Raw genomic sequence first — 26,286 nt, 5'->3', positions numbered from 1 at the left:
TTTACTTAATAGCCAGCCAGCTACTGAGCTAAAGTTCTAACCTAAGGTTCTAACGTTACTCTGCCAGCTCTCTCCCGGTGCAGGGAGAGATGAGCTGTTCCCGATACACATCCAGGCTTAGTGAGCACTGGCTGAAGAGCGTATGTATCAATGTAATTGTACATTTGTCTTGTGTCTCTATGTATTTTCTATGGACCTGAGTCCGTTAATAAATAAAGCTTGATTGAGTCTGCCAAACGAGACTAACTGCCAGCTAATTGCGTCTGACGTTACCTGACTGACTGATTCACTCATAAATTCAAATTATGTAGAGACTTTCGGCTTCTTCAAATCTTGGTATGTTTTCAATATTTATTGTGGCTTATCTTAACTGCAGCAATACCTAACGTTACTTTCAAGAAGCAGCATCGATCAAATCCATCATTGTCCAAATATATTACATTACAATCATGCGGTTACATAAAAATGTACATGTTGCGATAAATGTATTATAACTCTCAAATGTCCTACCGCCAATAGTTTTGAATGTCAAAGGTAGCTCCACCGTTAGTGAAAATGACGTCATACTCCAGGAAGTGTGAGTCGGAGCTGAGGGAATAGATTTAGCAAAAAGTAAAATAGTTTAGCGTTAGCGGTTAACTGGGAGACATAATTTAGCACATAGATATATACACACAATATGATTTAGCCTATGCTAACGAGCGAACTAAGCTAATTAACCATCTTTGTTGGCAAGTTCATGCTGTTTTTGCGACTCGCGAGACTAGGACCCTAGAGGACCCAACGCGCTATGACCGACACCATGGAAACGACTGACGGACCTAAAAAAGCCTGTATTAATCTTGAAATTATACTTAATTGAGATGTATCTATATTTTAACTTTTCTTCACAAAACCTACTCTTTCACAAAGTACACGTGTTTGAATGTGTTTAAACATAGCACAATCATCCGTAAGTCTAAAAATGTGTTGCATTAAGCTCAGGCATCGCTTTAACCTCCACTATCCAGATCGAGTCAGTGATTTGTCAATACTGCAGTATCTCGTTTTGTTGTCCATGTCGAAAAGGTGATCAACATTCAACAGTAATGTGTTCGTCGCTTATTTTACTAACGTTACAGTCAGCCAGCAAGTTAGCTTATTATCTATGCTAGCACAACTTCTTTAGTTTAGCGGGCTATTAAACGTTATGATCGACCGAAAGTCATGTCTCGACTCACCAAGAAATCGCCCTCTCTGTGCACGGATTTACCACTTGAAAACCCTGATATTTGTCACAAGTTTAACGTTCTACGGCAGCTTCTCAAATCCTGTTTTGGGCCGTCTGGCAGGCTGAAGCAAGTCCATAACAATATAGGGGGACACGTTATAACTACATCGACTTCCTCGCGTCTCCTTCAAGCCATTTCATCTTCACAGCCTTTGATCAAACTCATAACAACCTCCGTTCTCAATCACGTGTCTCGTTTCAGTGACTGTGGTCTGTTTGCTGCCATTCTGTGTTTGGCCGTCATTGACCAAGCGAAGCAGTCTGGCCTCCGGGGAAATGTGGCTATCAGCGTGAACACGCATGTATTGGCTATGTGCACCAGCTACCTCAATCAAGAGGACTGTGGCTGCAAAGTGAGGCTTGACTTCTGCAGCAGCCAGGACTTGATCACACTGGCTCGGAGTGTCATCTCCAGCAAGCCCGCCTGTCTGCTAACAGAGCTGGAATCGCTGCACATCAGTAAACTGGCTGTGGAAGCGTTTGTACTGACTGTTCCCTGTGACCGTCCAGGTCAAGTCAGTCTTGGCAAGGTAGTGACTGTGCCTGTTGAAGGCCATCCTGTTCTGGACTCAGCAGTGTTTCCAGGGTTGCTGATAGATGCGCCTGATGTCTTCAGCGACAGCAATGTGGAGAATCTCCACTCTGATCCACTGCGAATGGTGTTGTTCAGTGTATCTCTCTCCGGGGACCTGTTTGAACTGGGAGACGGGACTCTCGAGGTGCACCAGGGTGTGGACACGGACTCACAGATCCTGGATCAGCTCCTGGAGCTCGGGGAGCGGGTGGTAAAAGATGAGGTGAAGCTCTTTGTATGTCAGAAGGTCATCCATCCTGTCCTGCAGCAATACCTGAGGCGTCACGGTGTAGTGGTGATCGAGAGACTGGGAATCGCTCTGATAGAGCCACTTTCTCAGCTGACAGGTTGGTCTGTTAGGATACTTGGAGTGGGGGCTTTCATAGACCTGAGCCTACATTATGTATAGTCTACTGTCCATACATAGTATATCTTGCACTGCTGCTTGGCACTGTATCTGAGGTCCTGTTTAATTTCCGCTTCCTTTACATACAAAAGGAGCTCAACCTGTGGCCACATTGCAGACCACAATCCCAGCCAAAGCCTATGGACAGGTGAAGGATCTCAGTCTGAGGCGGTTTGGATCCAAGACAATGCTACATCTGTATCCTCCTGGAGAGTCAGCGATCTGCACTATGATCCTCTGCCATAGGAACGAGACCATGCTAAGTGAGTTGAAGGTAAGCTCAATTTCCATTTCCGTCTCCCAAATTTCTTGTCTCTGCTCTACATTATAGAATGAAGCAGGAATGCCCTGTAGGCCTCTAGCTCAGTGGATATATAACATGACACCAACACTGCCAGGGTTAGAGGTTCATCCACCATAACATAATTCTTGAAAACAATCATAAAACTGTTTTCACATCATGTAGACATCAGAATGGAATGTCCATTAATGAGAAAATGTACAAGATGAGTTGATGTTTTAAATTTAAATTGATTGTTTCAGGTGGCGTGCCAGAAGACAGAACATGTGTTGAGGCTCACCCTGAGGGAGCCGTCTGCCCTGCTCGGAGGGGGGTGCACTGAGACCCACTTAGCTGCTTACATCAGAACCAAGGTCAGACCCACTGTCCAGTTTTAAACCAGTTAGCAGCGCAGTAACTCTTACCTTTTTTGATTTCACAGCAAAGAGTAAGCAGTTGGAACAGGTAACGGTAACACTTTACAATAAGGATACGTACATTAATTAGGGGTTAGTTAATGCTTAATAATAATTAACTAACTGGACCCTTAATTAACAGTTAACTAATGTGTCTAGTAATAATTTACTAATGGTGTTCATGTTTATGTTAACCAAGTATTAATGTATACATTATTTAATAGTTATAATAAATAATATATATAATGTTAATGGTTAGTTTGTAGGGTATGACAAGTGATGAAGGTAAAATGTTGATCCAGCATGTCGCTGGCATCGTTTCTTTACAGATCCCTATCTATGTACATGGAAGTTACAGCGCGTTGGTAGCTATAGCTAAGAGTGATAAGCTAGCTAGTAGCTGCAGGCTGTGTAGAGTGGTTAATAATTAGAGTTAGGGTTACTTAATGGTTAGGGTTAACTAACCCTTAATAAGCATTAACTAAGGGCTAGTTAAGCATTAACTAAGCATGGATTAATGTACCCATATTGTGTGTACAATAAGTGTTTCCCAGGTAACAGAGCTCATCGTTGTTTGCACACTCTCAGCACACATTGCACGCTTGACCTGTCGCTTTCACATGTTGTTTTCATAGTGTGGGCGTTGTGTGACTCCGCTGAGACTGTAACAGTGATTAAGATCTGTACAAATAAACCTGACTTGACTGACTTTGACATTCACTGTCACAGGTGGTATGCTTTTGAAGTAGTAGCATGTCCTGATTATGTAATTTTCTTTCATCCTAGAGCATGAATAAAGTGCCAGAGGCAGTGTCAGTGCTGGGCTGCTCACAGAGAGAGTACCTGCTTGGCGTGCAGGCTTTCTGCCGCTCCCTGGAGTCTGTGGCCGAGGCGCTGGAGCACAACGGTGGGAATTCTCTGCTGGATCTGACCCACGCTCACCACTGGACTCTGCCTGCAGATCAGACCCACGCTCACCACTGGACTCTGCCTGCGGATGTGGTGGAAGGCCAGATGGAGGACACTCTGAGCTGCTGTGGCTGTGGGCTGCTGGAGAGTCGGTTTGGTGAGAAGTGGACCTTTCTCAACTCTAAATACTCCGAGTTCTGCCCTGCAGCCGTGTCTAGAAAGACTACTGTGCAGCCGCGCGTCCTGGACTCCTTCACGGCCAAGATCAATGCATTGCAAGTCGCAGTGGAAACTGCTAATCTTGTGCTGGATGTTCGATATCTAATTCAAGATGTGAACTAGCTGAATATTGTGGTGAGAATTTAGAGTTGTTGTAATACCTCCCTCAAAGACCTAGGGGGCACTATCTGCAGTAAGCTGCTCTAATCTAGGACTTCCTGTTGTAGGTAATATAGACGTCTGAATGGTGTGATTCTGGGTCAGTCCCCTAAGGAGAGAGAGGAGGAGGGGGCTGAACCAGGGCTCTGTAGACTTTGTTTTTGTAAATAAATCATTTATACTTTTTAACTTCTAGGTTATTGGTTTTTATAATGTTAGAATAGTAATTTTACCACAATATCCCCCGCTCCAGTGTAGAATTCTGATGATTTGTGATGATGAAAATAAGGAGTGAATGTTGTCTTGCTTTCCCCCCCTTTTCCCTTCCTTTTTTTCCAAATGCAATGTTCAGTTCAGACACTAGATCAGCAGGGGTTGTAGCCATTTCAGTGGTCCGTACCCATTGGTCTGTACCACTAGGGGGCGCTAAAGCGAATGGTCCAGACCAGTTGGTGTGGTCCGTTACTGTACAACGGACCACTGGTGTGGGGTCGGTCAGGTGGTCAGTGTGGTCTGTCACGTGGTCCGTCAGTGTTCCTTCTCATTTTAATGCATGGTCAGTCAGCACAGACGCTCTGACCATGGTCCGGACCACTTAGTGTGTGGTCGGTCACCTGGTCAGTGTGGTCTGTCACGTAGGCTACGTGGTCCGTCCGTGTTCCTTGTCATCTTAAGGCATCGTCAGTCAGTGTACAGCATCGTCAGTCAGTGTACAGTGGTCGTGACCACGGTCACGACCACTTGCCTTGATGTGTGGTCGGTCATGTGTGCCTGTGGTCTGTCACGTAGCCTACGTGGTCCGTGTTCCTTCTCGTCTTAATGCATGTCAATGACCATCATTGTTGGGCAGTTACTAAAGAGCACTGCAGGAAGATAAGCTATAGAGGGAACACTGACCACACAAGGCGGAGGACCACGTAACGTACGTGAAAGACCACACTGACCTGACCACCTGACCGACCGCACACGGGGTCCGGACCATGGTCGGTGCGTCTGTACACTGATCATAAGACGAGGAGGAACACTGACGGACCGCGTATGTGACAGACCACATGACCGACCACACACTGAAGTGGTTGTGACCATGGTCAGTGCGTCTGTACGCTGACTGCGATGCGAGGTTTCTACAAAGCTGTCATGGCATTATTTTCCAACTGAGCTGAGCGGCCTGGCAGAATGAGTTTGTCTTCATGGCTGAGCTGAGGAAATGTGTTAAATCAATTAAAAAAACTCTATTCAAAATTATTTATCTCCCATGCATATCTAAAAAAGAATGTGTCTAAGTTCTAGCTCTTTCCTCCTGTCGTTCGTTCAGGGTGCCCTAGATTAACTTACATGGTATTTTGTTGGCTTTGTTGTGGCACAGGGGAATTCTTGCATCCATGTAATCACACAGACTTATTCCTGTTAATTCTTTTATTCTCTTCACTGGAATTTTCCCATGTCTCCTTTATGTGCATCATTTTCCCATGGTGCAGCCGAGGGCAACACGAGCCAAACTCATGTGAGTCAGTCAGTCAGTGAGGTGATGCACATCGTCTGAATGCCCGCTGGGTGAAGCACACAGGGCGTGGGCCTGTAACTTACGGGATCTGTGGTGGTTTTCTCCTACAATCGGTTTCCTCTGGTGAAATAGAGCCACAGGGAGCAATAATTTCCTCTTGCCAATAAGTTATTGCTAAGGGCATCATTTCATCTTCCGCTCAATAACAAGCACAATATTGTTCTTTATTATTGTCTTTTATTTGCTACACAGCATTTCAATAGATGTCTGCAAGATCCGATTCCTCGCTCAATTTGGTTGCACCTTTGGTGCTCAGCCATTGCTGTGATGATTTTGCTCTGCATCTTTTCCATGTTTTTTTTTCTGTCGATGACGTTTCATTTTCTTTTGTTAATATTTCCTTTGTCTGTTCTTCCATGGTGGCTATCGCTGCTCATGCCAACTAGGTTACTCAGTTCTAGGCTACGCAATTCTTCTTCTCCAAAGAAACTGCCGTGAAACTGCTGGGAACAAAACACATCACTTTCTAGGTGTGCAAGAGGAGTTAGCATCTCAGAGCTACTTGACACCGACTGTTTAGAGGTGTGTTGTATCTTGTGAAGAACAGTCCGTCTACAACATCCTATACTTTGGAACACTTTAATTAACCATTTGGTGTGGCATACCCTCCCTCACCTGTGAGGGTGCGAGGCCCTAATTGTTCCTGGGAGCTGATTCGACAAGCAAGGCTCCAGCGATGAAAAGGCATGATCGCAGTAATTATTGATGACAGCAATAAATATAAATGATCGGGTATTATGTTAAAACTAGGTGTAGGCCAGTATTGTCTAGTTGTGATTTAGCGTTCAGGGGGATGGGGGCTGTTCTGAGCTGCCGTGGGTCCTGACCATCTGACCGACCACACACGGGGTCCGGACCATGGTCAGTGCGTCTGTACACTGATCGTAAGACGAGGAGGAACACTGACGGACCACGTATGTGACAGACCACATGACCGACCACACACTGAAGTGGTCGTGACCATGGTCAGTGCGTCTGTACGCTGACTGCGATGCATTAAGAGGAGAAGGAACACTGACGGACCACGTAGCCTACGTGACTGACCACCTGACCGACCACACACTAAATGGTCCGGACCATGGTCAGAGCGTCTGTACGCTGACTGACGATGCGAGGAGAATGAACACTGATGGACCACACTGACCACCTGACCGACCACACACTAAGTGGTCCGGACCATGGTCAGAGCGTCTGTACACTGACTGATGCATTTTGACGAGAAGGAACACTGACGGACCACGTGACAGACCACACTGACCAGCTGACCGACCACACACTAAGTGGTCCGGACCATGGTCAGAGCGTCTGTACGCTGACTGATGCATTAAGATGAGAAGGAACACTGACGGACCACGTGACAGACCACACTGACCACCTGACCGACCACACACTAAGTGGTCCGGACCATGGTCAGAGCGTCTGTGCTGACTGACCATGCATTAAAATGAGAAGGAACACTGACGGACCACGTGACAGACGACACTGACCACCTGACCGACCACACACCAGTGGTCCGTGGTACAGTGACGGACCACACCAACTGGTCCGGACCATTCGCTTTAGCGCCCCCTAGTGGTACAGACCAATGACCACTGAAATGGCTACAAGCCCCTCTCCACTAGATGGTAGTATTGGCTAGTCTGTTCACTGACAATAGAACCATGAAGTCAGACAGTGGGATTGATTTGCATTCATTCCATTACTATGGTCTTTTGGAATTGTTATAAACATTTTTGTTTAATTATTTATGTCAGTAATATGACTTTGTTACAATATTCCCGGAAATATAATCTCACACTCTTTGCCGTTCATTGAAGTAAGAAATGTCAATTAACTGCCTATGGCTTTTGGAATCTTGACAGGAGGCCTTATAGTATGTGACAAAAACATTTAGCTGGGTCTTTAAGAACTTCCATCAACACATCTTCCACTCAGAAAGGCTTTGCTGCTGTTAAAAATGACATCATCACACACATCTTCCACTCAGAAAGGCTTTGCTGCTGTTAAAAATGACATGATCACACATCGTGCTGACATGACATGACCTTTTATAAGGAAGAAGAGAAGACAACAGGTCTACCAAACACAGACAGCAAGTCCACATTATGAAATGGAAACAGCTTAATTCTTGGTCATCCTTTTAGGTTCTATTTAGGGATGTATATGCACAGGTGAAAACATTTAGCTTCTGCTTTAAGAGTGTGTATTAAGTTATTTCGCGGTGTTTGTTGAAGTGTGAAGTAGGTCATATGCTAAGATGTCTCACAATTTGGATGATCAGTGAGCAGACAAGATATAATGTTACAGGAAAAATTTAACCTTTTGTGTAAATTTTCCTTTGAGCAATTTAAATACTATTAACCATTCACCACCAGTGTGATTTATGATGACCAAAAAAGAAAGTGAGAGGTCTGGAATAATAATAAATTAATAAAAATTAAATCAATCAATCTGGACTCTACATTAGAAGACACCTGCCCTCATCAGTTTATGACCAGCCAGGTGAAGGCTAAAAATCAATCCTTTTCTTGATGTACTGTTGTGAAGTCGGAGGCAGGTGTATTCCCCTGAACCAGGGTTCCTCAGTGGACGAGCTGGGGGGTATCACAGTACAAAGGTCGCAGGCCACTACTTCATGTCATCCAATTGGATCAATGTACAGTTACAATACAATATTACTGTACTGTATGGTAGGTATTGCTGGCATGGCCAATTCACCAGGCTCCCTCTGCTGGCCACAATTGGCTAAACAAGAGGTGAAAGTTTGTTTCTTCTTAAAAAAAGCAAAGAAGAAAGTTTAGGACGTACGCACTGAAAACACATCAGGATATTCTTCTTCTGCAGTTTTGCATGGACAACATATAAATGCCGGTTCAAAAATGAAATTCATAGTTCCGACTGCAAATACATAAAGAATAAGACACCACAGAACACGTGCTTTTCAGTAGATTTTACTCTTTTTGTAACATGAATCCTTAGCTTTTATCTGGAGAGCATTTTGGGATGCTTTGTCAGTGGAACCTGAGATCAAAAAGACTCCTTTCAAGGGAGTATTTTAAGTAGTATACTTTAGGTTTGTGATGTGTAATTTTCCACTCTCTACGCAAGAAAAATGATACAAAAACAAAAAGAAAAAAAACATTGCTAACAGTTGAACAAAGATCAATAAACAGAAATTGAACAGTGTTGAGGTTCAGCCTTTTGTCTCTACAGGAATGAGGTGAGGTGGGGGAAAATCAGAACGCCCCTCCCTCCCCGCTGGAGAAAGGAGATAACAGTTGGTGCCATTTTAGACCCAACAGATGGGGCACGGGGGTCACACCGCTGGTGTGCTGGGCGAGTCGGGAGACAGTCGGGCACTAGGCAAGAGGAGGTGGAACAGCAACAACAACAAAAAACTCAAGATACACATTCTAAAATAAGACTCAAAGTGTAAAATACGCTTTAAATGTGTATTATGTGCAACAGTGATCCAAGGCACAAATAGCACAGTGTGTCATGCTTTACTGGTTTCCCTTAAACAAACTTCAGAGGTCAAGTGAGTCTGGAGATTCATCCGTCAGTTCTGTGCCCCTCCTGGTTCAGCCAGGTAGCTTAATGTTCAGAGCCACACCGCAAAAACAGCAACCAGACCGTTTCCCTGTATGGGCTGAGGGGAGGGGATACACGAGTGGACTGCATCGTCTAAAACAGGAACAACGCTCGACTTTGGCAGCAAAAGCATCCATCGGTGACAACTGATAATCAGAAAGGTCAAAAGGGCAGGATGCAAGACGTGTACTGCACACCTCCGATTAAGCATGTCCAGAACAAAGCCTGCGTTTACACTGCCACCTCGAATCCACTTTGGGTTTCCCCGTCCGGGTTTGTTCAGCAATGAAAACATTAGGGGGAGAGAATGGGGGGGGGAAGGGTGGTTCAGGAAACATGACTTGTAAAAAGAATTCAAACATTTCTGAAAGTGTTCTCAGAATTCCTGATCTTCATGGGTTACTGGCATTCCAAAGTGCAAATACTCATATTTTGTTTTTCAACATCCCACATGAAACAGAGTTCGGTGACAAAATGAGTAGGGAGACGACAGTAGGGACTAACAGCAGTCAGTTATCTGTGTCAGTCTTTAAGCTCACTGGCAGCAAAATGGAGCAAATCTGCAAATGGGTGGGATCAAATCTGGAAAATAAAGAATGGCTATTATCTTGATTTCACAGTAGTTATTACATATTAAAAATGACTGACATCACTGACTTGAATACCTTATTACCTTATTCCAAATAATTTTACTTATAAAGATTTGATCTAGAATGATTTCTGACTGATGAAATAACCTAGAAATGGCTCGGGCCTCCTATGCTGAGAAGATTCCAGGTGGCAGTGTAAACAAAGGCTAAATGCGTCAGAGTTTGAGTCATTTACTCAATATCCAGCTTCGATTACATTTCTGTAGCAGCCACAGTTGCAGTCCGACACCTCCAAAACATATTTTCAATGCTACTACACTACAGTAGAATCTCATACGAATCCGCCTGCAGTGTTGCTCTCACCAAGCTGTTGGGCAAACCACCTCGATGGCTTTTGGAGTTTAAATGACAACACTGCTTTTGTTCAAATATACCGCCACACGACTGGTAAATACTAAGTCTAATACATCTACAAAAAAAAGGGAGAAATACAGGAAACAAAAGATGAATAAAATAAGATAATATTTAATAGACTAATATGAGAGTAATAACTCTTTTTGGTTTTGTACAGCGGGGGGTTAGTGAACTTCGTGGGGTGCAGCCCTTTGTTAGCAACGACAACATATTGTATGTTGAAGAGTGGCGGTAGTAGCTACTTATGATGGTATTTTCAAAGTTTACGTGGCATATAGCTTGAAGCAGTCAGTCAAAACACATTTCATATTCATCTGGCAACATATATATATATATACTATTCTTGATTTCCATTTATATCTGCAGTTTTATTATCATTCCTTTTCTGAGGCAAATTACATGAGCACAGATCGGCAGGAGTGCAAATTACATTGTCACAACTCAAATCCATCTTTTTGTGAGGGAGAGGACGACTCCAGTCCTTGCAAGCTCCCAAATGAGACTCCCCCCCCTCCTCCCCGGGCTTCACTCCAAGCCAAAAATAATAAGCACTCCTCCTGTCTCCTTGAACCATTCGCTCCTACGTGACCTCAAAACTGCACTTCAAGCAAAAACGTTTCAACCAAAAGCTCCAAGACACACTGCAAACCGAGAGGAGGGGGTGGAGAGAGGCAGGAGGGCTGAGGGAGAGAGAGTGGGAGAAAGGGGACTGTATTGGCTTTTGAGTGTCTGGGTCCTTCCTGCAGATAGTGGGTGTAACTGGGGGGTGGGATGGGGGTAGGTTGTCTGGGTCGGGGGTCATGGCGATAAGATATTATGGGCGGGACGGCGCTGCGGCAGCCCCCCTGGGACAGTCGACCTCAATGAACGATGAGCGCCCCGGCGGCGTAACTCACGGAGCTGTCCTGCCAGTTCCTGCACTCGCTCGACTGGGCGTAGTTCAGGAAGGAGAAGTTCATTTCTATGCCGCTCTTCCTCAGCTCGGCCACAGCCTGCAAGACAATGAGATGCGTTCAAGACACTCGGGTCACGAGTTTTTTTGTTGTTGTTGAACCATCAACCCTCTTGTAGAACGCTGACTGTGATACTCACATTTAGCAGCACTCCAATCGGGTGACGCCCACAGATGGTGTTGTGGTATTTCTTCAAGTAGTTGGTGAAGGACATGGGATCCAGCTGCTCTATAATGCCCATCCCCTTTGCAAGCAGAGAGAAACAGACAGCGATGACTAACCTTAAGTATGTTTTTCACTGTCCTATTATAGCACAAATGGCCATAATATACAGATCCTTTTCCAAAAAAATTTGAATATCATGGAAATACCATGGATGACCGTGGGCTTCAGCGGCTTGTCAAGCAAAGACGATTCAAAAATTTGGCGGAGATTCAGAGGGAGTGGACTGAGGCTGGAGTCAGTCATAACTGAGAAGTAACTGCTGATTTTCTTCACACTATTCTAATTTCTTGAAATACTGTTTTGGGGGTTTTCTGGAGCTGTAAGGAATTATGGAAAAAAACTAACTTTTCCATGATATTCTCATTTTTTGGAAAGGATCTGTGTCTGTGGCGGGCTGACAGGGCTGTTGATCAATACCAGGCAACTACTCAACGATACTCCGTCAGGTGCTGAGATTTCTCTCATTTTCTGTCCTGTTTTCCATTTTGGAACCCCTCCCTCCTTTATTTTAAACTGCTCTGCGATGGGAGACGGTGCTACGAGTGAATGAGCGGCATTGGAACATATCGTTCTTAAGCCAAAAAAGCTCACGACACAAAGCAGCATTATCATGCGTCGTGATGTACAGTATTACCTCTTCACTAGACGTTTCTGATGGATTTCTGCTCTATTAGCTCGCTCTTTATTGCGACTTTACTATTTATGTCAATGACAAGTCACCGTAAGCTGTGCCAGACCATGTTGTTGCAATTTCTTAGTATCTGATGGAGGTCAAAGCCGGGTAAAAGTCATCAATTAATATTATATATAATTAATTAATTTTCCTGGCTCAGAATGGGCCTTAGGGGGGGTGACTACGCACGACAGTAAGCATGATTGGACCGATTGTGCGATGTGTTTCAGACATTGTGTCATTTCAACGTACAAATATGAGACGTCAAGTTGAAATTCTCTAAATTGATACAGTTAAAAAAGAAAAAAGCTTGATTTTGAGTTGGTGTGTAGTCAGTTGTCCTGATCTCAAATCTAGCAGTCATTGTCAGAACTCATGGAGCACTGTGTTTTTACAGCACCCCAAGTTTTAGAAAGGAAACAATTTGAAGCGACACATGTGGGACTTTTAACTTTTGAAATCCTCTCAAATGATAACAGTAAAATGCTTGATTTGCATCCGACCAAGCCGGAGGTTAACACGGTGGCGCGAACCTGCGACCCTCGTGTTGGTAGGCAGGGAATCTACCGCCACACTGTGCTCGGCTACTCTGAGTTGTGAAGTGCAGCTGAGGGTAATCCAAAAGCACAAGAACATTATTTCTTTACACACTTAAAATCTGCAAGTTGTAGAACTTGCATTTTTAAACAAACATGACAGTTGAGAGGAAGACGTGGTGATGGCTTTACCATTTTATCAAGGTGCTCGATAGATCTGTAGATCTCCCCTTGAGATTCATCGTAGTACGTGTAGCGGAACCGTTGACCTTCCGAGAAGAAATGAGCATCAGTACAAAGATGGATAGAGAGTCGTGTCATTTTAGACCCCGAGGATGAAACTATCCTCTGAGGACACAGACTACACTTTTTTATCGTAAGGTTTTCAGAGGATGAATTGAATGAATTTCCAGAGAATGAATTGCAATTTGAATGCAAAGTTACTATGTGTCAATACGTACCCCAGTGGCAGAAGTCGGATGAGATGATGAAGAGGTTGGAAGGGTCTGCCAGGTACTTGCTGAGCAGCTTCCCATACTCCTGTTCCTTGGACTCGCTCAGGGCGCCCACCAGCACAGGGACGATGCTAAACTCGTCTTTGTGGCTGCAAATGGGAGAAATCAAATGACCCAATTAAACAACCTGGATGCAATAACATTGTCTCACTGCAAAAATTCAGATTGAGGAACATGGGTGGAAACGAAACAGAGCTAGGGATGTCAATTTTAAGCATGTTCCTGAATCAATCATCGGTAACGTTAACGATCACTCTAATTAAAATGACAAATTTACCAAACAATACCAAATGTGTTTTTCCCCTCAATCAAACGCTTTAGTTCCACAGCATTGCGATTTGGGTTTACGTAGAGAAAGGCAATGGAAAGCAGAACTAAAATGCTGTCTTCTCTGTTTATAGTTGCAGATGTTTCAAAAATGGCTAATAAAAACAATTTCTTCCTGGAATCCTTCAAGGTTGATCAGCTCGTTGTGTCTCACCTCTCCATGGCTTTAGCAGTGTAAGGCAAGTGCATTTCAATACTGTGCTCATCTTCATCTGTCTGCAGACTCATCCTCTCAAACATCCCGGTTTTCCAGAGGTCAGCATAAACTGCAAGACAAGAGGTGACTTTTGTTTGAATTTGTGATTATTATCACGTTCATTTCTCCTGATGAAGTCAACGTTGGTGCCGAACACTCATTTAAAGTGGGCGTCTTGATGCGGAGTGCTTAGCGGCACTGAACCTCATCACTGTGAAAGCCATTCTCCTGAGAGTCGGGGGAGATGTCTGGTCCCTAGACGATGCTTAAAAAGTATTTCACTTCCCAAGACTGCTTCAGTTCTGCATTATTGAGCTGGCACCTGCAATACCAATCTAGACTAGAACTGGCACACTCAAGGAAGGGCACAACTTGCTGCCATTTTTTTTTTTTTTTTACTAGCATCAACTATGCTTCAAATGAAATTTTTATTTTCAAGTACGGTAAGCCCTTGTCCCAAGGAAAGAATACAACAAAGTCATGTGGAGTTGCAAATGATTGTTGGCACTGGCAGTGACAATTGGAATGAGGAAAAACAGCGAGTACCCTTCTGGTCGATCCTCAGGTCGTAGAGGGGTGTTCTGTAGACCTCCGCAGGCGAGAGGGCACAGCGGGAGAGGGGCACATGGTGTGAGGGTCCTAGGATGAACACCCTACGACTGAACAAAAAACACAGACTTCACCTCACTCGCTCTGTTCAACAAAGGCCCCACCAACACTGTATACTGAACTAATATCTGTTCATTCGGTAGCCATACAAAGCATTTCCTACAAACCGATGATGATGGTTAGGAAAAGGAAAGTGTCAAAATGACTCACGTAACAGAAGGATCAACTTGCTTGTAGGCATGTGCCGCACAAGCACCACAGTAAGTATACCCAGCATGCCTGCAAACACAAACATGTCCACTAAGAATGGGGTGGCAGTACAACAATTATACCATATGACATGTTCAGTAGAGCTGCCACGATTAATCGATTAGTCGATCGACAGAAAATTAATCTGCAACTATTTAGATAATCGATTGATTGTTTTGAGTACAATTTTAAGAGAAAAGGTCTAAATTCTCTGATTCCAGCTTCTTAAATGTGAATATTTTCTGGTTTCTTTACTCCTGTATGACAGTAAACTGATATTATCTTTGAGTTGTAGACAAAACAAGACATTTGAGGGCGTCCTCTTGGACTTTGGGAAACACTGATCGTCATTTGCTTACCATTCTCTTGCATTTTATAGACCAAACAACTAATCGATTAATCGAGAAAATAATCGACTATGAAAATAATCGTTAGTGGCAGCCAGAATGTGTGCTTACGGTGCTATGATGGCTCTAGCAGGTCTGATAGTGGATTGTGCTTGGGACAGCCAGCCTTCTAGTTGTGCATTCAGCTGGGATCCTGGAGAAGGCAGAAGCAAAAACAACTATGTCATGTGAAAATTAACCACACACAAGTAGCACAAAAACATCAAAATCTTTTAATTTATCGCACATCATTAGGAAATACCTGCAACCTCAGGATTCTCATTAGTGAATTTGATCTCTGATCAGTGGAATAAAATGGAGCAGGCTACTCACTCCATCCACAAGGTATGAACTGTTATTGCTCTCTCCATGTCCCTGACTTACATGCCCAAGAATGTCATAGTGGGTCAGCACTAGCAAATGACAATAAGAGGAAACAACAGGGATACGTTCAATATGGATAAGATGGGACACATGAAAGCTTCAAGTGACGGTCTTGCAAAGAAAGATCAAAGTTGTTTTAGAGATTAATTTAGCCTATACTCTTAAGTCTAAGAGTATGCTATATTGAGTATGGTGTGCAAAGTAATTAACTCAAATGAGCTTCAACATATTCTCCCCAAATGCTGTACAGCCAAAATCTCACCTCTGATGTCACCTAATGCTGCTCTTGCCAAGCTCTCAGATGACTGACCTTTTGAGTGAAACTCACTCAGCCATCACCATCAATGTAGTCTAGAGAGACCAGTTTACAACTGTTCTGATCTAAACCCTCAAAGTGATCTACATTTTTTCAACTAAAACCCATTTCGTGTTTAACCAGCTCCATGACAAATCAACTTGCTAACTATGCTTGACTATACTGGAAAGCAACCGGGTGTTAGAACTGACACTATCTTCATCATTGTCCACAGCTGAACAGTAATCAACACATAAACTAATTGAGTGAGTGAGGAGGAAATAGACAAATATAGACTCCTTTGTATTGAACCTATCATAAAGAACTGAACAAAAATAACAACTGGGCTAGTCTGAGCTAGGCTCTAATGCATATACAACTAGCTTATGGATAATTCATAATGCAGTTAACACAAAGGACAGTGTACTTATGTAGGCTGGTGGTGTAGGGTGTTTAGCTCCATATTCACTGGCTTAAGAGGGATAAACAAGCAAGCTTGCTCGGGCAGGGAAGGGGACTAGCAGCTAGCTTGTAAAATGGGGGAGGGGGTAGTCGTTGCAACATGAACCTTCAATTTGCTGCCCTGCCCTACCCAGTCCCTTTGTTCCAAGGCAGGGACCATTAAGCGTTAAGCGAGTCGGGGTCAGAAACCAGCAAAACCACATCATGAAATACCAGCACTAGCAGCTTAAACGGTTGCCTCGCAGGCAGGCTCAAGAGAAGGTCTTATCTAGCCACCTAACGTTATTTAGGCCAATGTTAGCCAAGTTAGCTATTCTTAAGTCGATGCTGACGTTAGCCTGGGTTGCTTGCTTGACAAAAAGCAGACTTGCAGACGCCCCTTTGTTTTTTAAATGACCATCGGCCATCCGGGGAGAAAGTGCTGAATAAGCTCAAATACAACCATGCAACGACTGAGATCACAGGGATAAGACTGACTCAATATCAGCTAGCTAGCCTAGTCTAACGTTACATTAGCTGGACCACAGCCCTTCGATGTCTGATTTGTGAAATCGTGATTCCGACAATGTTGTCAACGTTAGATCTCAAGTTAATAAACGTTGTGAAAAATGAAAAGCCAACATACAAATCAAAACACGCTGCCATGCGGGGGGGGAGAGACAATAGCTAGCTAGCATATGGTGTGCTAACGCTGCCCTGTGCTCTGTTGACAGTTACCCGATGCAGAGTACCAGCTGCCGGCGTGACTTGCTTCTCTGCACACCACTCGGTTCGACATCTTGGTTCCCAAGCCGCCTATCTTGGTTCACTTAACTCTTGTCAGACGAAAAATAAAATCTTAGACCCCGGTGTTAACCCCAAAGAGCAAGTAACGCCTGCTTGCTAACTTGCTTCTTGAGTAACGTAGAGACAAAGGGCAGTTCAATCAGAGAGCTGGCTAGCTGGCTAGCAAGCTTGTTGTACCGTAAGCTACGGTAACGTTACACCAAGTTAGCCGTAGAGAGCAGCTAGTTAGCCACTCTAGCAATATATAGCAACTTTAGAGAGGCACAGAAGACGAGATAGTTTATCTTTAAATGTCGAACGATTGACGGCGGATCTAAAGTAAATTAGCTGGTTTGTAGTGGCTGTCAGAAAAGCAATAACAAAAGCAAGAAGAGCTGTCAATTCGGGATCTGTGGGTCTGACTGTCCGTAGGCTATCGAAGCAGGTAAGGGGCGTGTCTGAAACGCTTGTCGACATGACGCCAGTGTATGTTGATTGGTTAATAATCAGCAAACGTAAAGTGATTCGTAGAAAAATAGTGTAGGCGTGGTATTGCATTGAGTACGCTCGTTTTTCTGCACAGTGCTGCAGCCCGGGCGGCCGCACTTTAGCGGGTACGGTGTGTACATAAGCAGCACTTTGAGTGGAGAATTGTATAATGTGTAATTTAGTTTAATTTCCAGTGGAAAAAGGAGAAGGGGGGAAAAACACTTTTCTCACTCCATCGGCTCGGGGCCTTGACTTCACTGATCTATCAAAGATGTTAAAAATGTTGATTTCAACGCGTCCATAAACGTCTCCGATAGAGGGCGTTGAAACAAATGAAACGAAAGAGTAAATACGGAAGTAAGCGCAACTTTATGGCGATTTTCCTCTCAAGCCTTATATACTCTTCGACAGCAAACCGGAAGCTGCCATGGAGCTGTTTAGCAAATTTTAAGATGAGCCTTCAGCACTGGTATCTTTTGAGCAAAACAACTTGTCTATGAACTGCCGGACTGCAGAACGACCCGGTTATAAATACGCTCTGAAAGACACATTTAGCAGTTTCATGTGTCAGAAGAAGTAGTTAACACTAAACGTTTCGTTACAACTGCGACGAGCAACGCGACATCATGTCGGCCAAAATAGGCGTCAAAGACAACACCGATATTGTCAAAGGCCACCATAAGCAGGCGTTTGAATACACCTCTCTGGCGTTAAGGATCGATGAAGACAATAAAGGTTTGCTTATTGTGTTATCCACGAGTTATTAATGTGTTGTGGTGTATGGCAGCTTGCTATATCTGCCCCCCCCCCCCCCCCCCCCCTTCTCTTTCTGATGGCAGGTGTAGAGGAGGCTGTTCAGTGGTACAAGAAGGGCATCGTTGAGCTTCAGAAGGGTATTGCAGTTGAGCTCACAGGAAAAGGTGATGCCTGACTCATCAAAGGAGGTGTACATAATTGTGTGATACAGGTTGTGGCCTTACTCCTTGTTTGTTGTTTTCAGGAGAGCAGTATGACCGGGCAAAGAGACTTCAAGATAAAATGGTCAATAATCTCACCATGGTCAAAGAGAGGCTTACACTTTTAGGTAAGATTGTGTTTTGCTAGTCTCCAATCAGCCTTACGACCCCAACAACACCAGGCTCCTGCAAGACAGCGCCAGGAGAGTGGGAGGGCCTTAGGCTCAAAGAAGAAGGCCATAGCCATGAGTCTGAGCCATGAGCCATGAGATTCTGTTTAGTAGGTTTACCGAAAGGGTATCATCACTACTCGATCTAAACTGCTCTAAATAAATCCTCATCAATACTGATCTTATTTCACAGAGGGTAAATTGGCTTCTGAGAGGAAAAGTGATCCCCCAAAGGCCTCAACTCATGTTCTCCCCCAGCCGAAGCCCGTTCCCAAAAGCCAGTGTGGAGCGGGCGGTGTGTCTGGACTCATCAAGCCCTCCAGCGCTGGCAGACCCGGTCCCAGGTCCAACGATGGAAAGGTAATTTTTTTCAAGCCACCAGTTGTGTAGGTCTACTACAATCATCTCAAACTGCCTGCTTGTTGTCGTAATGTGACTGGTGTTCTCAGGATGCTTTCCCCCCATCTAAGGTGACCCCGCGGGCGGGGCGAGGTCAGAATGGAAAAGCTGCCGCTTCAAAGCCGCCCCAAAAGAGGGATATGATGAAAAACTTCAAGAATGTGGACAGCAAACTGGCCAACTTGATTATGAATGAAATCCTTGACAGGTACGTGGCTCTCACCACACTTAATGATGTGACTGTCGGTGAACTGCAAAATTCAAATAAGCTGCAGTTGAAGTAGCTCTCTGTGTTCATTGCAGTGGAACGACTGTATCCTTCGAAGACATCGCCGGACAGGATCTGGCCAAGCAAGCGCTCCAAGAGATTGTCATCCTTCCTGCCATAAGACCAGAGGTGACCGCTTGATAAAAATAAATAAAAATGTCTTCTTTGATGCCATTGTCTCACTCTTGCCATCATTCAGATTGTGAGGCTCATACAGTTGATCCTATTTCATATTTTGCTACTTAGCTCTTCACTGGCCTGAGATCTCCGGCACGTGGTTTACTTCTGTTTGGGCCTCCTGGAAATGGGAAAACCATGTTGGTGAGTTGAGAAAATGACAAGATCTAACTGTACCTTCTGCATTATGATGATACTAGTGATGCCTCTCCCTAGGTGAATCCATATCAAACTCCTGTTCAGTCATCATCAGTTGCATCACCTTTATATTTCCTCTTACCAGGCCAAAGCAGTCGCCATGGAGTCAAAAGCCACATTCTTCAACATCAGTGCTGCCAGTCTGACCTCGAAGTGGGTAAGTAAGTGGGCACTGATCGTGGACTCTTGGGCTGTTGGACCCCATGGTCATTATTCATTATTGAGCTTTCCTCTTATCTTCATCAGGTGGGAGAGAGCGAGAAGCTTGTCCGGGCGTTGTTCTCAGTCGCCAGAGAAACACAGCCGTCTATCATCTTCATTGGTTTGTAGTCATCTCTATAAAGACTAACACTACAGAGCCCATGATAAACTAGAGGGCACTCAGTAGAGTGCATGCATACCTCCGCCACGGTGTGGTGCTACATGAACTTAGGTGCTCTTTTGTGATTGGCTACCCCCATTGCCACGCCTCATTTCAGCCAGTGGGTGTGGAAAGTTAATCACTTCATCCTTGGCTCTAAGTTGGCCCATAACCTGCTTTTCTGCCAAGTTTCGTGCAAATCCAAACTTTTTATCATAAAAAAAATCATAACTTTTTATCCTGCTGACAGACAGACCGACAAACAGGGGCGAAAAACATAACCTCCTGCCAACTCTGTTGACCGGGCCTTTTGACATCCTCTTTGTGTTATATGAAGTTGTTTATTTCTTATTTCCATCCGACATTCTTACTCAGATGAAATCGACAGCCTGCTTTGTGAACGGAGGGAAGGGGAACACGATGCCAGCCGTCGATTGAAAACGGAGTTCCTCATTGAGTTCGATGGGGTAAGAGCAGCAGCGGCACGGTCACATCCAGGACTATGAAGCTTGACTGGAACTGTCTTTGCAGCACCCGATTCTAGCCACTGTTATCTCTATTTGTGAGTGTTGATGTGTGTATGTTTGTTGGTTTCAGGTGCAGTCAGCAGGGGATGACAGAGTGCTGGTCATGGGAGCGACCAACAGGCCTCAGGAGCTTGATGAAGCAGTGCTCAGGTACATACAGCCCTATATGTGCTACCATGTTTGTTTGTTTGTTTGTTTGTTTTGCAAGGTGACTGTTATTTTTCCTCTGTGTTTATCTTACAGACGCTTTGCAAAAAGGGTGTATGTGGCATTGCCAAATGAGGAGGTATGTACTGGAGACTGTTTTGTGTCTTATGGCCAGTGTTGGGCAAGTTACTTTCAAAATGTAATATACTACATATTACTAGTTACTTTCATTTGAAAGTAATAAGTTACTTTACAATATTACTGTCTGTGTAGAGTAACTCGTCCCAATCCCCCCCCAATCCCTCCCCACCTCCACAGCCTTGGCGTCAGTGAAAAAAGTTTAACCGTCCAAAATTCTAAATGTTATCATTTTCTTTTGTTATTGTCACCTGTAGTGGTTATTTGCATAAAAACACACAATTTGATTAGGAAATGATTGCATCCTTATTTAAGTACCGGTATGTGCTTTGATAAAACAAATGTAACTCAATTTGTAACTTGTGTTACTTGACAAAGTAACTGGTATAATATTACTGAAATCCTATTTGTAATAAGTTTATATTACTGAGTTACTGCTAAAAGTAATATATTACATGTAATATGTTACTTTTGTAATGAGTTACCCTAACACTGCTTATGGCAGTATTAGAAAAAACGGTCTGTGAAAAGTGAATGGTGCTAGATTGTTTCAGTTAGTCATATGATGTGACTCATCCCCCCAGACAAGATTCAAGCTGCTAGCAAATCTGTTGGGAAAGCATGGGAACCCACTGAACCAGAAGGATTTATCCCGTCTAGCAAAGTGAGTTCCATATTTATTAGGTCCATATTTATCTAGCCCCATAATGTTCCGCTGTTCCTCCGTTCCTCTCCAAAACAGCGCCACATAACGAAATTGGGGGGTATCGTGTAGTTAAAACGCTCTCCTACCCGTCTCCGACGTCCGATCGCAGATCAGAAGATGTAATAATCGCCTTACGGAAGCCAGTAGTATCGTCGGTGGCGTTAAAATGATATTCCTGCGTGAAACGACCGTTTAAAAGCAGTCTTTCCACAGCCTGTGCCGAATTTACAGCAGGGTGTGTTTGATCTTACTATCATGGTGCACCGCTTGCACACAGGCAGCCCAGTGATCAAATCCAGCGCCACCTGGGAGGCAAAACATGTAATGAAATGCTCAAACTCCCACGTTTCCTGTCGGCGCTGGGATGCTTCTCCTCAACCTAAATTCACCACAGGCTGTGGAAAGACTGCTTTTAAACGGTTGTTTCAAGCAGGAATATCATTTGAACACCCCCGACCATACTGCTGGCTTCTGTAAGGAGATTGTTATATCTTCGGATCTGCGATTGGACGTCGGAGACGGGTAGGAGAGCGTTTTTAACCACTTGATACCCCCAATTTCTGATACTGACGTTATGTGACGCTGTTTCGGAGAGGAACGGAGGAACAGCGGAACATATGGGGCTAATATTTCTCATACTTATTATTAACTTGCGTTAATGCCTGGATATGTCTTGGCAGAGCGACCGCGGGATACTCAGGAAGCGATCTCACTTCGTTAGCCAAGGATGCTGCTCTTGGGCCAATTAGGGGTAAGCCTCGTTCCTCACGTTAGCCTCAAGTTGATTAATTCATATTTTGTCCTTCATAATGGGCTTGATCAGCATGTTTTTCAATTAGAAAATGCTCTTTCATGCAGAATTGGGACCCGAACAGGTCAGGTGTATGGCTGCTAGCGAGGTGAGATTAAACCTTCTCATATTTCAAATATTCTTATTACTAAATATTTTGTTTGTGCCTCCAACAATCATTTTGTAATAACCTTTGCATGTAAATATACTCTTGTGTGTGTTTGCAGGTGCGGAAGATCAACTGTAAAGACTTTGAAGATTCCCTGAAGCGCATCAAGCCCAGTGTCAACCCACAGACTCTTGAAATGTACACCCAGTGGAACAAGGCCTTTGGTGACACAACAACTCTTTGAACTTGATACTACACAAAAAAAAAATGAAAAACACTCTGATTGGTCTGTTGGCTTTGCTCTTGCAGGTTCAAATTGAAATTGAGAAATGCAATTAATCTGTGTTTACAAAATCCTTGTACATAGACATGAGACGTCAAAAAGCCTTATGCGCAAGCTTCCTGTTTTATGGGAATGCTGCTTAGCTGATTATTGAGATTTTTATGAGTTTCTTTTCAGTAGTAAGTAAATGCACTCCTCAAACACTGTCTTGCTACAAGAGAAAACATATTTATTCTCACCTACAGTACTTGCAGAGCCAGAATTCAGGTCTGCCTCCTGCCTCAGGAGGGCAGCACATTTCTGTAAAAAAAAAAACTGACATTTCTATTGATGATCATTCAGTGGTTAGCTGATTTATTGACATGTACAGTAGATGATATTTCCATCCTAACCATTAATTGTGTATTATGGAGAGTTTACACAGGTACAAATACACGACTTTGATTTGATAGCAGGAAACCTAATGATTTGGGTGGGCTGCCCAACTGTCCAATTCTTCCCCATACTATGAGTTTTGACAAGAGGTGTAACAATACGCATATTTGTACCGAACCGTTTAGGTGACGAGGGTTTAAGTTCAATACGCATTGCGAATCAAACAAAGAGCCTTCTACAAATATATCAACTAAAACAGATGAAAAAGATAAAAGGTGTAAAAAAAACATTGTCGGAAATTGAAATGTTTTTTTTTTAAACCAGACTGAAAATCATCGAGTGAAACAAATAAAAAAGAATTAAAAACTTTAAAATCAAGAAAAGTTCTCTGGAATTTCTACTATTTGTTGTATTGGAAACACACCGTGACACTGTGTATTGAACCAAACCACGAATTCTGTGAACCGTTACACCCCTAGTTTTGACACGTTTTGAGCATTTAGCATTAGCATTTCTTTGAGAGGAGTCATGTAATGGTTGTCACTTTTCTTAACAATAAACACATTTAAGCAATTACTTAATTGTTTTTCCTCTCCCTTTCAAAAGACAGATTTTAAGCCACTGATTCGCAACATTTTTCATTAAGGAAAAATTTCATCCACATTAGGCCCCCAGACCTCGTTTGATGAGATTTAGTCTCAGACTCAAATATGAGAATATTTTTTATTGTTAGATATGACTTTGTCCATAATTCCATGACTGTAGGCTATTGTAGTTAGATAATAGTGAAACTGATCAAAACGTCATTCTACATTTTCTAACTGTGTTCACTTCTTGTGAATTTAATACTAGCGTTGAACACATCAATTTGCTCAGGACCTCCTCAAGGACCTGGTGGCCGGACCCCATGTTGAGAACCGCTGCTTTAAGCAACTGCAGAGATAGTTCACATGCTTTGCTTTCTCTTCTAGGTAGGTGGCGCCACAGTTCTGTTTGTCCTTTTTGTGCTTCCCTGCTGTGGCCTCAAGCCACATGATACTTGCCCACAATGCAATATGAGGAATACAGTAAATCAAGGACCCCTAAACTGACACAAATTAGATAAGACTTTGACCCAGGGTCCCCGATCTGATAAGATTTTTGCTTTTAGATGTTTTATTACACAAAGTGTATATAAACTCATGACCAAAATAGCCATACATTCCATCATTGTGTTACTTATGGACAGTGTTGGGCAAGTTACTCTCAAAATGTAATATACTGCATATTACTAGTTACTTTCTTTACAAAAATGACTGTCTGTGTAGAGTAACTCATTACTTATTACACTACTTTTGCATTACTTTCACCAAAATAATAGCAGTAGCAGAATGCCATCGCCGAGCCGGAGCCATCCCGTAAAATAATTTCAACCGTCTTGAAGTCATTCCCCTTTTTGCTGGGCCCCCCCCTGGAACTCCATCAAGGACCCCTGGGGGTCCTGGGACCCTACTTTGAGAACCGCTGAGATAGACAGACGCTCTTGCACATACACAGGCGCGGACTGCATAATCGGGCACGCCGGGCAAATGCCTGGTGGCCTGGCCTGACCTGGCCTGCAAAAAAAAAAAAAAAAAAATTTCTTTTTGATGCCCGCAGTCAGGCCACTCACTGAACAGCAGGCCAGGCGCTGCCTACTGGTTTACTAGTGGTTTTATTACTTTATTCAGGGTTAAAGTGGGTGCATGTCATTGTAAAATTGGACTCGGCCCAAATTGGGCTTCAAACGGCCCAAATCTGGCTTCAAACGGCCCAAATTGGGCTTCAAACGGCCCAAATTTTTCGACGGCGCACTTCGGACGCCGGCACGCGTGTCGCCCCGTATCGGCCTGGCCTGCTTGGTATCTAATGCCCGGCCTGAATTATGATCCCAGTCCGCCCCACATACATGTGGGTGCAAAATGCTCCAGAGAGAGGTCACAGTGTTGACACAACTGAAGTCATGTATACAGCTTTCTGTGACCAAGACCCCATAACTAGCCAGCTCACCTAATAACACGTCAAGTGACTGAGCAGGCAGAGGGGTCATCAGCTGTCAGGACACGCAGCGAGCAGCCGGCTCTGGCTTGGTTCGCAGTCAAGCGTAGACCTCAATGTTTCGTTTCAGTCGGCGCCAAAAGTTTTTCACTGGAAATGCGCAATCTAAATTCAACCTCTCTCCCAAAGGCCCTTCCCTTGGTCAGCTAGCGGTGTTGCCTGTGGCTTCTGTGGGCTTCCAGCTGCACCAGTCTGATCCTGCAGATGTTTACATGCAGGTCCAAGTAAATGCAAAAACCTGCTTTTTGGTTTTTGGGCAATTAATTTCACCTCAGAAATCTGTCTTTAGACCTTTGCTTTCTAGCCCTGCTCAAAGTCTTCTTCCACCCCGTGAGCAGGAATGTAAAAAGCACACAAATGAACAGTCAGACGTGTTCAGCACACACACACACACACACACACACACACACACACACACACAGTCCCAACCACACCTAGGACTACTCTCTTTCCCCCAGGGGAGAGCTGTTGGATGGGGTGTTTTTATTGCGTGTCATGACTGAAGAGCGTCTTTCATGGCTACAGGCAGGAGTGCAGAGTGTTAGGGGTTGTAGATTACGGTAGTCGTCGCTGGATTTTTTTTATTTACTCGTCATATGAACATCCGACACATAAAACAAATAGGCTTTAATGGTGGTCGACTATTACAAGTCGCAAAACCATTAAGCACCATTATTTCCTTACTACGTTCTCCCAGCTTCTTTTTATTTCTTTTTATTTTACGTGTCTGAGACTAAAAGCTGGCTGCCTACAGGTGGTATGCTCAGGGAGCATTTACCAGGCTTTTTTTTTTTTTTTGCTGAACTAACTACCTGCTTACAAGCAATTACCTTAACGAGGGTCTATCATTACAATCTCATAATCGGCTGTGCTTTGAAAAACGAAATGCACGTGAAAATTCGAACCCACAGAAGACAAAAGCATCACTGAGGTGGTGGATTCAAACGTTGCGCGGGCTGATTGACATATAGCTTCTTTCCCTCTTCTGTTTGCGTGTCAGCCTCCACACACTGCCCTCATTGAGGGGGTTTTGACCACGACATCCACGCAAAGGGGGGAAACAGAATAGGTTGATCATTTGACACCTCCTACTGAAAATAGCCCCAGCCTGCCAGTGAGTGGAATAATAGTCAACACAGTGAGGACCACT

General features: G+C 43.9%; 3 protein-coding genes across 4 annotated transcripts; 2 read left to right on the top strand and 1 right to left on the bottom strand.

The window, feature by feature from the left end:
* Positions 1-1,206: 1,206 nt before the first annotated feature.
* Positions 1,207-4,342, top strand: mkks (MKKS centrosomal shuttling protein; the record flags this gene model as incomplete). The annotated part of the gene is made up of 4 exons (XM_083658046.1): positions 1,207-2,191; positions 2,343-2,524; positions 2,794-2,904; positions 3,733-4,342. The coding sequence occupies 4 exons, from the start codon at positions 1,207-1,209 to the stop codon at positions 4,195-4,197; spliced, it is 1,743 nt and encodes a 580-aa protein (XP_083514172.1). The 3' UTR covers positions 4,198-4,342.
* Positions 4,343-8,784: 4,442 nt separating this feature from the next.
* On the bottom strand, positions 8,785-17,324 carry memo1 (mediator of cell motility 1). The gene is made up of 9 exons (XM_083658351.1): positions 16,920-17,324; positions 15,134-15,215; positions 14,637-14,705; positions 14,364-14,476; positions 13,776-13,887; positions 13,241-13,383; positions 12,972-13,048; positions 11,485-11,589; positions 8,785-11,384 (listed from the first exon to the last, which is right to left on the bottom strand). The coding sequence occupies exons 1-9, from the start codon at positions 16,978-16,980 to the stop codon at positions 11,253-11,255; spliced, it is 894 nt and encodes a 297-aa protein (XP_083514477.1). The 5' UTR covers positions 16,981-17,324; the 3' UTR covers positions 8,785-11,252.
* Positions 17,325-17,884: 560 nt separating this feature from the next.
* spast (spastin) lies at positions 17,885-23,609 on the top strand. Of its 2 annotated transcripts, none has more exons than XM_083658736.1 (16): positions 17,885-18,191; positions 18,296-18,376; positions 18,457-18,540; positions 18,776-18,942; positions 19,053-19,189; positions 19,285-19,378; positions 19,496-19,570; positions 19,710-19,781; positions 19,871-19,946; positions 20,361-20,452; positions 20,583-20,662; positions 20,756-20,798; positions 21,382-21,461; positions 22,184-22,254; positions 22,362-22,402; positions 22,521-23,609. In XM_083658736.1, exons 1-16 carry the CDS (start codon positions 18,083-18,085, stop codon positions 22,644-22,646), a joined length of 1,428 nt encoding a protein of 475 aa, XP_083514862.1. In that variant the 5' UTR covers positions 17,885-18,082; the 3' UTR covers positions 22,647-23,609. The 2 variants fall into 2 exon arrangements, with proteins under 2 accessions (XP_083514862.1, XP_083514861.1); XM_083658735.1 differs by having other exon boundaries at positions 19,032-19,189.
* The last annotated feature ends 2,677 nt before the right edge of the window (positions 23,610-26,286 follow it).

Source organism: Poromitra crassiceps, assembly GCF_964638095.1.
Source record: "Poromitra crassiceps genome assembly, chromosome: 22".
Classification (NCBI taxonomy): Eukaryota; Metazoa; Chordata; class Actinopteri; order Beryciformes; family Melamphaidae; genus Poromitra; species Poromitra crassiceps.
This window is presented reverse-complemented; position numbering and strand designations above follow the sequence as displayed.

What these genes read in the sequence shown, in the direction of transcription:
- memo1 (XM_083658351.1), bottom strand. Translation starts at nt 16,980, where the DNA reads ATGTCGAACCGAGTGGTGTGCAGAGAAGCAAGTCACGCCGGCAGCTGG. An exon ending in CAGCTGGTACTCTGCATCGG is followed by an intron (nt 15,216 to 16,919) that starts GTAACTGTCAAC and finishes TGCCTTCTCCAG; the next exon opens with GATCCCAGCTGAATGCACAA. An exon ending in CAAGTTGATCCTTCTGTTAC is followed by an intron (nt 14,477 to 14,636) that starts GTGAGTCATTTT and finishes TTTTTTGTTCAG; the next exon opens with TCGTAGGGTGTTCATCCTAG.
- spast (XM_083658735.1), top strand. Translation starts at nt 18,083, where the DNA reads ATGTCGGCCAAAATAGGCGTCAAAGACAACACCGATATTGTCAAAGGC. An exon ending in TCCTCATTGAGTTCGATGGG is followed by an intron (nt 20,453 to 20,582) that starts GTAAGAGCAGCA and finishes TGTTGGTTTCAG; the next exon opens with GTGCAGTCAGCAGGGGATGA. An exon ending in CTTGATGAAGCAGTGCTCAG is followed by an intron (nt 20,663 to 20,755) that starts GTACATACAGCC and finishes TTTATCTTACAG; the next exon opens with ACGCTTTGCAAAAAGGGTGT.